Source organism: Anabrus simplex, chromosome 2 (assembly GCF_040414725.1).
Source record: "Anabrus simplex isolate iqAnaSimp1 chromosome 2, ASM4041472v1, whole genome shotgun sequence".
Lineage (NCBI taxonomy): Eukaryota > Metazoa > Arthropoda > Insecta > Orthoptera > Tettigoniidae > Anabrus > Anabrus simplex.
Window position 1 is genome coordinate 159,627,628 of NC_090266.1, and position 12,697 is coordinate 159,640,324.

The window sequence follows — 12,697 nt, forward strand, 5'->3', positions numbered from 1 at the left end:
AATTATGGACACCCATAATTCTGGCATTCGCTGTCTGAAGAACAGAACAACTTCAATGTTCCATCTGGGACAAGAGCACTGGAATAAGAGGATCTAATGAAATTGCAAGTTGCCTAATGCATTATTTAAAACAATAAAACACCATAATTGTAGAAATATTACACATTTTTAATGACAACGGTTTAAGTTAAAATCAAAACATAAATATGGTTCTGGCCAGCCTAAGATACATTCATGCAGATTGGTTTACAAGGATGAAGCACACTTTCATGGTGCCTGATCATTCTTACCTGCCATGTGGCCATGACTTCGGAAATACTGAAAAGCATTTTCGGAAAAGGGAGGTGTTTAGTGGGTGCATTATGCTCAGTAAATTTGAATTAGAAGAGCAAGGAAACCTTTCATTGTTTTGTATCTGAGCAGAGAAGCCTTCGAAAATATAGGGATTCTTCAGAATCACATGACAAAGAGGCAAGTTCAGGGTGCCAAGTCTTCAGAAGCCAGTGTTCTAGGTTTCTCCAACCATTTCAAGATCGAATTTGGTATCAAGCTGGCATTTAACAATGAAGAACCTTATTTCATAAATCTGCAAACTGGGCATTTAAAAAAATTAGAATCATTTCAATCTCTCAGTCATGAGTTTACCTGTGAAATATTGGAAACCTGTGCCGATTTCCACAGAAAAACTAGCTGATGTCAGGGCCCTTCCGACTAACACTTCCTATTTTCGAGCCAAGAAAGAAGCCAGTCTGGACGATGATGACAACTTGTTAAATTAACCTAGCATATTTAATTCTCTATCGACATAAGCTTTAAGTCAGCAATTCTTTCGATATGTGACTTTTATAAATTTAAAGTTAATTTTAATATTAAATACCTAAATTAACACTATTATTAAGGTGTTTCTCTTTATTTTTAACATGATAGGTTGCAAAGAAATGGTCTGGAATTACTGACAATTTCACTGGATCTATGGACATGATTTTAACTTTGCCTTAGAAGAATGTGTTTACACCGTCCAACAAATGAACCTTAGATTGCTAAACTATATAAATATGTTGCACTGTTAAGGACATTATTTTTGGAAATGGAATACTTTCCTTCTGCAGTAATAATCTGGAACAGTTATTTTAAATAGTAAGGCATTTGTGCAAAAACCAACTTCCTAGTTTGTGCAAATGTCTCTATGCACAATGAGCAGAAAACCACACTCTGAAAGCATTCTTTCCATACTGACTTTTTGGCTTATATGCCCCCCCCCACTTATTCTAGAGACCCCATATTTCTTGTAAAGCATTACAAAATTCACCAGGTAAAATACTGTAGGTACTAATGAGTAAGTACTAATACAAGATAGGCTTGTTTAGTTCATTTTGGTCCCTTGCTGCTCTGTTTGAAAGAAAATAATTTACGTACAACTGATCTTTAATTGCTAGGCTTGATAGATTAATAAATAACTTGGCTGTAGAAATTTTGCCCATAAAACTACAGATTAAATCATGTAATAATAACATAGTATGAAGGGCATTAAAATTTGCAACCATAATAATGAATACAAAGGAGTTCAAAATTTCAGACTCTATAAAATATTAAATGGAAAAATATTAGGAAGTAATGTAAAGGTCTTGACACAGAAGTGCTTAGTTACATTCACACTTGCTGGAAGAACTTGAACACGAGGGAGGGTCCTGTATCAAGAGTGTTGCAGCTTCCACGTGCTCATTTCATTTCCATATCCTTGTTCCTGTAAAATCCATATGTGACTTCATCGACCTCTGAATTACAAATTTGTTTGGATATCTTTCATTTTCATTTCACCCATATCATTTCTACTCCAACATCCTTATTATATGAGAAGCCAAGAAGATACAATGTGGTTTTCTCTCTATTTTTTTAGACTCTCATCTGAATATCAATTATAAAAATGGTGGTAATGGTTTTCTGTCTACGACTAACACTCATTTTTAGAAAGCTTTTTGCAAGAATCAAAGAGGTCTGGATATGGAGGTGCCATTTAGGCAGCCTGCATGTCCACTTTAATGTTCTATTTTTCTCTACCAAATGGTAGAGAAACTGAAATCTGCTGAGCGACCTATTGCAGAGGTTGGTTTTTTGTTTATGTGTTTGTTTGTTTGTTATACTGGAAGCCATTTATTTTCAGTTTTGACTTTGTTAATCTATAACTGTGATGTTTTTTCAGTCTGTCAAAACTAATGCAAGATTAGTAAAATTAGAAAATAGCTGAAAAATAAAACATTTCATTTAATGAATTTTGTCAGGTAAACAACAAACATGTCGCCAGAGATCTTCTACCTGCTGACATTGTACAACATTGAGTGCCAAAAGGACTTTCATTCACCCTTCAAAAATACGATTACCTCCGTGAGTTTTGAACTCTTAGTCTTCGGGTCTGGAAGCCACCCTGAGGGAGCTGTTTCTGTGGCGACTGGCATTTAAGAAGGCAAAAGAACAGGATTAAAAGTTCTGTATGTACTTCTGCAGGAATAAAACTAGTCCCTTCTGCTAGACATTCTCTTTGTACCTAACAAGAGAAGCTAGTCTAATAAACGGTACTGTGTAGTTCCCTTAGCACAAAAATCAGTGTTATATGGTCATTATCATACCTTCCATTGTTTAAATGAATGCTTACGACAACATTTACTTACTTATAGTGTTCTTAACTACCATTCTCTTTATGAACGATTGGCAATGATGTGGAAAACTGAAGAATAAAATTTAAAAATAAATATTAATTTATGAACAGTGTTGCAATGAAACACAAACCCATACGAGAAATTGCCTACGAACAGGAATGGTCATGATGTCTATTAGCTTGACCATGATGGCCACCAGTTCTATGCTACCTAAACAAAAGAGTAGATTTAGTATCAGCAGTGATCCTTAATTTAAGCTAATGCAGTGTAAGGCTGGAACACTGTATAGCAGTGTGAACATTATCAAAGGGAGATCAGTTGAGGAGATTTCATCTGGGGAGGCAAAATACTGGATGAATGCTCCACCTAGTGGGAGGCCACACTGAAGTACAGATGTTGATAAGTTGTTAGATAGTGAGGATAGTTGACAGATAGATTAGTCTGCTTGTTCCCTGATCTAAATTCCATCTAACACATTTATGAAATCATCAGAAGACATCAAGCATCACATCAGCATACACCAAAAAATGTCCATCAGCTGAAGACTACTCTGAAAGAAGAATAGTCTTCATTCCAGAGAGAACGTCTGAAGAACTTTGTGCCAAGTACGGACAGATGACGCAAAACAATCTTGAGGATAAGCGTATCATATAGTGAGGAATGCTTCCCTTCATACCATCCATGGGAGAGGTGCATCTGTGTCTTGGTAACCAATGCAATATTGTCACTTCTGATTAATGTCCTACTGTAGCTTTTATTTTCATTTTTTTTAAATTTTTAATACATGCTGAACATACATACATACATACATACATACATACATACATACATACATACTGAACTAACGACTACTGTTTTCTTCGTTTCTGTATATTACTTACAATGATCCTATAGTATCATTTTCCCTACAATGATGCAGCTTCTATGAAAATCTGTTTCATCCTTACCTTTTGAATGCTACTTTATCAGTTTATATCCAGTTCATGACAGAAAAATATCTATACACTGGAAAGTCTGATGAGAAGCTTTGTTTCCTGAATGATACATTTTTGGACTTCCTTAATTACTGTAAGAATAGTCTTTGTTCTTAAAAAAGTAATGAAGGTTTTTTTTTTTAACAATATGCTTTACATCGCACCAACACAGATAGGTCTTACGGAACTATGGGATAGGAAAAGCCTAGAAGTGGGAAGGAAGTGGCCATGGCCTTAAGGTGCAGTCCCAGCTTTTGCCTGGTGTAAAAATGGGGAAACCATGGAAAACCATCTTCAGGGCTGCCGACAGTGGGGTATGAACCCATTATCTCCTGGATGGAACCTCACAACTGCACGCCCTAACCACATGGCCAACTCGTCCGGTATGTAACGACATATTAAATCTGGACACATTATAGCCCTTCCGATTCTTTTGTATAAATACACTGTCTTCAATTAAAGCCAACCTCTGTGTATGAAAATGAACACAGTTAATGTATGCTGTTTGAAAAATTGCTTCTGCTCTGCAGCAAAGAATCATTAACCCACTCCACGCTTTTGGTAATTTCTTGTTCTGCATTATGTTTTGTACAAATAAATGTTGTTCTTCAGTTTCACACTCAGTTGCAACTTTCTCTTTCTGATACTTTTTTTGTGTTTTTCAAAATAACTTAATGCTAAATGAACAGCCATTTGGACACAAGGCTTCAGTGTTGAACAGAAATCATTATATTTCATCCAAACTGAATAACTGACCGAAATTTTGTTTTGAATTCTGTTTGTCTTACCCTGGTTAGTTAAAAGTCCTGCAAGAAGTACCTCGTATTTCTTTCTGTCATTCATTCACACTTTAATATGGATAAGAAAGGAAACTATAACAGTTGTACTTTTCAAGTGTATGGTAACAAAGTATTTATCACATACCAATACTGTAATGAAAGAAGAGAGTGGCATTACAGCTTAATGCATCAGTAGTGTATGTAAACGGTATGTAAATTTACAACCGGAATGCTGGTTTTACTCACCAACTGCTCGATAGAGATCCCAGTCATTATCTCCTCTGTTCCATTACATGCCTTTTTATTAAATCCCTTTGTAGCTTCACTATTATATGTCTTTTTCTAAACAACATACAAAAAGTCTTTTTAATACAGAAAATAACCACTTATTAACAGAGTCTGGCACATGAATTCCATAAAAGTGCTAAATATTGTAAGTTCTAGTGGTTAGCTTGAAATGAATGAGAAAAAAAATAGGTAAAATGTGTGTTTAAATGCAATGATTAGTTTTTCAAGTTCGTCCAGCCTATTACAGTATATGAAAGGAAACAAACAATTGATGAAAAAAGGAAAGCATATATAAAAATCACTGCAAACAGGTCAGTAGAAAAGGAAAAAATTATACGGAATATTTGGTGGAATGAATCCCTGACATTCTCAAGCATGTTAGGTTCCTAGGGGAGCCCACTTACTACTGGAATAAACTGCCTAAGTCGATAAGAAGATGTTAATAAATTTGAAATGGTGATTTTACATAAACTAGCCTTGTGCAGAATTTATAGATATCTAATGTTGTGCAATTGGGACACACAAATAATATATAAATTAAATGTACTCGGGAAACACAGGGGCTATGGTGTTTGGTCCATTTAACTTATTTACAGGAAACTATTCAAAATTCTATTACAGAAAAATAAAAGAAATAAAAAATATGATCTAAAATCGAATACTGTGCACAATGAGAATACAGAGAGAGAGCAGCTGAACTAAGAACCAGCCATTGCATGTCTTTCCTATTGGCAATGTGACAGTTCACGCATGAGAGGTCCTGTTAGATGCAAGGCAAGCTTGTTAGTGAGCAAGTGCCTATCAAAAGACTCATTCTTGGTGTTCTTTCTGTATTATGAGGTCATACAATAATCCATACTCTTTATAATAAATTTCAGGCTACAGGAAGTGTTCAGCCTAAAAATCCAAACTGACAGTATGGACTTCTCACCAAAGAAAAAGGAAATGACAAAGTGACTTATCTCCAGAGTAGTTTAAAAGGCCATGCATCAGCACACACTAGAAAAACAAATACCATATTTACTTGTGTATTAGACCCTTTTTCCCCATTTTTAGAGCAAAAAAAAAAAAAAAAAGGGGGGGGGTCCAATATGCGATAACCTAAAATTTTGTGTGTGAACACACGACTTCTAGGCTATAAAGAGCTATAAATTGTACATGTAAACATTCTACACTGTTCATTAACAAACCTATGAATGTATTTGAGATATACTGGCTACTTTCATTGAAAGGCAGTATTTCTAAAAGTAAAAGGTCAATGGTGAACACAACTTTTAGACCTACACATAAGGTAAATATAATCCATTTTAGTTGCTCATCTCATGTCATTCGTTTCATCTCATTAATTCTTCCAATGAGGTCCATGTCAGGAAGGGCATACGGTCATAAAAACTTGCTACGAAGATTCATCTCACTTCACACTCGACCCCGTAGAGAAAAGGGATAAGGGTATTGTATTGTAATGGTTATAGCATCTGCCATGCCAACTGGCAGTTGGCCTGGCCCGGCACCGTATAGGCCCGCCCCTTAAGCTTCAACTGCGCCCATCACGAACAGCACTTAAGTGCTAGGCCATGCGCCGCTCGCTTCCGCCCGCGGTCCCGTAACAGAGGAGTATGGAAATGACTCCACGAGTAATCTGGAGTGTTCCATCTCACGAGATTCCTGGATCCATCGACCATCCGGACTCTTCTAGAAGGGCCAGCGCACATATATAAGAGAGGAACGACCTGCCTGGAGTTAGTGAGAGTTAGACTGAATTAGAAGTTGGTGCGGGTCAGTCATGAGCGACTGCCAGTGTAGTGAAGTATGTGAACTGCCGTGATTATCAGACTAGTGTGCTACAGTGCGGACTGTCGGCGAAGGAGAGAACGTGTAGCCGTGCGACGCGGGACCTTGTGTATGAGTGTAAAACTGTGTAGTGTGAGAACAAGTGAGAAACAAAGGGAGAGAGAGCACGCGAACTGCGTAAGTGTGTGTTATGAGCAAAAGTTATGTGTAGTCTTGTGTAATTTAGTGCGTAGCTAATAAATCTTAGTATTGAAGCTACCAGTCTAGTGTTAATTGATCCTGTACCCCGCCAACTCGTCACAGTATTATCATGATACAAACTAACTCAATGGCCAGTCATTTGTCTCTGTCAGTCGAGCAGTAGGCCTACCACACAGTAAATCTGATTGCTGCTTTCATTTTAATTGTCTTGCGCTGCTAACTTCCCTGCTACTGGCGCTCTGTCATTCCAAGTGACGTCATCTTCACTGTCATCTCGTCAGCCATGCACAGCAATCAAGACCGAGAGCATTCGAGGTCCTGTCTTTTTGAACCTTTTAAAAATAGTTTCGTTCCCGACTATAGACTCCAGACTGAGTGAAGCTATTCCCAAATGGTTTCTGGAGATGGTCTCTGATATCCCCATCTAGTGTATGTGTAGCAGAAGCCACTCCTTCTGAATAAAGCCGGGTTGTTGAAAGCCGGCCAAACCACCAGCTGATAACTAGCATATGTTACGAGTTGTATTTTCGAATGTAATACATAGTGACTGGAAGCATTCTTTTGATAACTGCAACTGTTTAAAGTCAGGCCCTTATTTTTAAGTATATTTCATGCTTGTTCTCTACATTTATCACATCAGGATTTACCTGAACAGTTGTAAATGAGATAAGAGAGACTGCATTGCTTTAGGTATGGTATGGTATCACCCAGATAGTGCCAAAAGTTTCACAACGGAAAGAATAAAAATAAATAACAGGAAAGTTTGCTGCATTTATGCATATCTACAGGTGTGGCGGTAATGCGTTTTATTACCATAATGTTTAATTTCATACGTTCGTTGTCTCCCACTTTTTATTAACGCATACCCTGGTATGTTCTGTTTGGCGTCTACAAAAATCATTGAAAGTAAGTGGGAACATTAAAAAAATATTATTATTATTATTATTATTATTATTATTATTATTATTAGTTAGGTATGGTGGTGAGTAAAACAATTGTGATTGGATTGTTTTTATCACATTTTAAACCAACTTCTCTCCTAAAAAATCCCTATATTGGCCCGAGTTACAAAATATTAAACCATTACTTTGTTAATGATCTTGCCTGCCTATATTAATAGGCCTAGCAAGAACTGTGAATATTGGCTAACGTCAACTCGTTTCCGCATCCTGAGGTGGTGCAGCTCTTTTTTCAGACAGGCCCCCAGTGGAATGGAGTTGCATGTACCATTTTTACCGCAAATCAACCTTCCTGCTATTCGTAAATCTCTGGCAATACGGTACCGGGAATCAAACTCACGCTCCCGAGAACCTAATTGTGCTAACAATGACGCTGGCAGACATTCTTAACTACAAACCACAGATACATATACGTGACTGATATGTACTTGTAATGCGCAGGTCAGACACACAACTATTCACCTATTTCTGCAACGTCATCAGAGCTGCAGTAGGTCTATGCTATGGAGGCGGACATTTCTTAACTACGAAACACAGATGTACCGCATGACCGACGCGTTTTTATTGCGTAGGTCGTACAGACGAAACTATTTACAAATTTGGGTGATGTCATCAGAGCTGCATAAGGCTTGTAGGTGCTTCGAAGTGGAATCGTTGTTCTTCTCTGATGAATTACATTTGAGGGTCTTGTATGCAAGATTTATTTTTTCATTTTTTACATCTCGAAAAGCCGGGGGGTGTCTAATACGCAAGGGGGTCTAATATACGAGTAAATACGTATTTGCCAAGAAATTGAAAATATTATGCAATGTGAACCACAGCGAGTGACATATAGTTCCTTCAAGAAGTGCCAAAAATGTGTGGACAAGGAAGCTGGGCAGTTTCAGAATCTCCTTCCATAATGTTGTTAAGTAACAAACTTTTTAAAATAGTTCATGATACTGTTGTATGGTTGCATCACCACCTCTGAACTCTTTGGACACAAGGTAATGATTGCTGGCTCGGCGATGGGGAAAAAAAAAAAAACCCACCATGGCTGGTTTTTATTTCAAATGTTCTTACTGTATTGTATCAGTTCAGAATTCTTTGCAATTTTTTATTTCTGATATTCTTTGGCATGATATTTAAAACCTACATGAATTAAAGAGTACATAATTGGGACCTAGGATTGCTTTCAATGAAGATCATAAACAAGAGAACTGTTTTAAAATTAAAAGCCTCTTGCAATTATTAAGGATCATTTTAGTCTATGCTTGGGACAGCATCTCCACTGTAGACAGATAGTATTAAGAGGGATTTACCCAGTGTATTCTGGGGTTTGGTTTTCATTATGATTGTGCATCCCATTTTCATAACCATTTAATTATGTGATTCAAAAAAACTACAGTAATACTACATTTTAATCAAAGTGCTAGCTTCAACAATCTTTATAGCATAAAGCATATTCTGACATTACATACATTCCCAGGAGATGAAGAGGGGACAAGATTGTTCTAACATACTATATTGGCCAGTAGGACTTAATCCTGAAGAAAATCAAATATTAGATAACAGTCTGAATAGTATGCGAATTAACAGCCTTCACCATTATTATGCAAGACAGTGATTTAATCAATATTTTTATTTAAATGGGACATGATCTTAAACCTCACCTAAAGATAAGGTGACAGTTTTCAAGTCTTCAGTATCTATAACTTGCAAACAAGATACACGCACTGCTAATTAAGAAGAGCTATAAAATCATCATGTATGTGGGGACCATAACCATTACTGCTGGCAGAGCAAGGCGATGAATACAATGAATACTAACGTATTTTCAATGTGTTAACTGGTGTACACTGAGCATTTTTCATATTTTGAGGCTTTATAAATTTTGAATACTTTTTGAGCTATATGAATTTATCTTTCTGAATCTGAAAATGTAATTATCTGTCTCAGCACCATACTGAACTCATTTAGTGGTTTTATTTTCAACACGGGGCCGATGACCTTCGATGTTAAGCCCCTTAAAACAACAAGAAAGCAACAAGCAAATATTTTTCAACACTGAAATATGAAAGGAGGCCAATATGTTTATTACATTTTTGAACTCTATTTTTTCCATTTATTTCAAATCAAGTACGGTATTAATGAAATTTTATTGGGTATGTATCTTTACCCGAATGATTGATGGACAGTAGAGATCCATCATCATCATCATCATCATTACCACCACCACCACCATCCATTACGGACCTGAATTCCAGTTTATGAGGTTTCTACCTCACTAACGCTCAGAGAATAAAAGCACTAGGACACCACTGTAGGAACGGTACGGGAAAACAAAGAGCACCAAACACATGCTTGGTACTCTGCTTGGGGATAGTGTTCAATGTGTAAAAGTTTCATGAAATTTTTACAGTAATAGTTCTTACATGGACGACTATATCTTAACTTGCCAGCTTCCCTTCAGCATATTAAGTTATTTTAAGGGGGAGGGGGACTAATCATTTAAATTGAAAAATGGAGATATTTTAGTATGCCCTTTCATTAATTCTCTCAGAGTGTATCTGCAGTATTAGACAAAAAGTTTAACAAAGCTAATCATACTCATCTGTAGACAAACATACAAAAGGAATACCTTTATGTTGTAACTGATTCTGATACATGAACCTTGAAATATTTTTCATACAGTGCTGGTTGAATGTTGATGACATTGTTGGGAAAGCATACAGATCGTTACATGTCATAATGAGGCTACTTAAAGGATGCAACAAAGAATTAAAAGAAAAAAGTTACTTAAGTATGGTTCGTCCATTACTGGAATATGCAAACAGTGTTTGGGAACCTCACCAAGAATACCTAATAAAAGAACTAGATGGTGTGCAGAGGAAAGCAGCAAGGTTTGTAACAGGGGATTTCAAGAGAAAGAGTAGTGTATCAGAAATGTTACAGGAATTTGGTTGGGAACCTTTAAGTAAGAGAAGGGAGAAAACTAGACTTATAGGATTATATAGAGCCTATACAGGAGAAGAAGCATGGAGAGATATCCGTGAAAGGCTTCAGTTGGAAAATAATTATATCGGCAGGACTGACCACAAATATAAAATTAGAAGGAATTTTAGCAGAAGCGATTGGGGTAAATTTTCATTCATTGGGAACGGCGTGAAGGAGTGGAACAGTTTACCAGGGGTAGTGTTTGATCCTTCTCCAAAATCTGTACAGATATTCAAGAAGAGAATAAACAACAACAGAGAAAATAAATGAAATATTAGAGGGCATTCGACCAGTGCAGGATATTGTAAATAAAAAATGTGTGTGATTAAATTAATTTCATCCCCTGGTCTATGGAGTTTGGACAGCTCAAGTAGGGGACTGCCTGTAGGGGTGAAGTACAGTGGGGACTTCGAGGGCCCTGGGACTGCTACGGTAGCTGTGAAGGCCCTTCAGGAACTCTGAAAAGTGGTGGCAAAAGGGGCTCTGGTTAAGACGCAGCAGGTCATTATGCTACTTAGGTTCCAAAATGGGTAAAATATAAATATGTAAATAAATTCAATGTTAATTTTAATCTTATACCAGTTGTATATTATTATTAGAAGTAATTTCACATACTGTATATGAGTTGACTATGTTTGTAAGATATTATAAGTAGAATTTTGTAAACAATATAAATTTATTAAGGATGATGTGTGTGTTTAATAGAACAAATTATTAGCGTAAATTGTATAATACTTAATTCTAGGAAAATTTTCTTCGTCTCTTGTTAATTTAAAATTTAGTGCTTGACAATAGTGTATTTTAGTGTACCATTTGCCACCGAGGTAGACACCTCATTTGCAAATAAAGAGATTTTGATTTGATTTGAATAACCCAGTTAATGTGCACCCTTTGCATGCAATTATAATGGTAATCTTTACTTGGTCTAGAGGCAACATACAAGGTATGGGATCGGCTGTACAGCATAGCCTTCTATGCTCACAATTAGATTAAATCTCTATACAGATTACTGGCATTTGAGAGAGCTTAAATGCAAGAAACTCGCATCACATTTACTGAAACAGTGCTCGTCTGGATATATTTTTTACTACAAATCTAGGAAATAACCATGAAGAAAAGTTTTAAGAAATGTGCTTTGAAGAAAATAATTCTAGAAACACAAAATGAAATATTTTAAAGATACATACACAGGCTAATCATACCATTTTCATGTACGTACTGCTATTGGCAATAGTAAAATCATGATCATCAGTCTTGTGTAGTTACTGGATGTGTGAATCCTGTTAGATAGCCTGCATTGTCAAGATATTCTTTGTTTCACGACATAAGAACCCTGTCCTCAATATTACTTCAATGGTGTGACCAGTTGCTTTTAGGGAAAAAGTTTCCAACTGTTGTCACACTTACTATTTCGCTGTGTCTTTTTTCTCTCCAGTAGCTTCTTATGCACGCACTAGAACACTACAACAGTAACCGAAGGTCCCTGTAACAGGACCATTGTTCACATAAAGAGAAGGCAGAGAAGTGGCAATGTTAATTTTTGGGAGGGTTAGCTTGCTGTCTCTCTGTCAGTCTCTTCGCTTACTGCTGCTGCACACCCATCAGATTTATGGCTTCTTGTCATGCAGGTTTCTCTAGCTGTGAAACGAAGACTACCTATTGTAAAATTTGGGTCTAATACAGCTGGAAAATATGACCTGGGTCATTAAATGAGGTACCATCTGATACTGAAAAACTACATTAAAACTATCTATCCCCTTCATTCCCTACACACCTAAGGTGATAAGTGGAAGAGGAAAAGCCCAAGTTATCACAACAAAGAAACAAAGGTACAGAGACAAACGGCAGAAAGTAGCGTGGAAACTGCTACAGCAAGCAAGAAAGAAAGAAGTATAGAAGCATGCCATAATACAGGCTGATCTTTTATACATCACACCATGAAAACATCATCTTAACAATTCAAATGAAGCAGAATCAGATATAATCATACACCTCATTCATGTTGCCAGGAACTGAAGCACTGCAGAGAACTTTTACATGGAAACAAATGCAAGGCAATCTCAAGCCACTGATAC

The 12,697-nt window shown here is 36.7% G+C and overlaps 1 protein-coding gene across 6 annotated transcripts in view; it reads right to left on the bottom strand.

Moving 5' to 3' along the window:
- Positions 1-12,697, bottom strand: part of LOC136863957 (glutamic acid-rich protein) — a 466,965-nt gene that overhangs the window by 225,923 nt on the left and 228,345 nt on the right. For 4 of the 6 annotated variants that reach the window (XM_067140414.2, XM_067140412.2, XM_067140415.2 and 1 more), the window contains one exon: positions 4,654-4,749. The exons of the other annotated variants lie outside the window; for them this stretch is intronic. In XM_067140414.2, the coding sequence (XP_066996515.1) occupies positions 4,654-4,749 (96 nt within the window). The remainder of the gene's footprint in view (positions 1-4,653; positions 4,750-12,697) is intronic. 6 annotated transcript variants of the gene reach the window in all.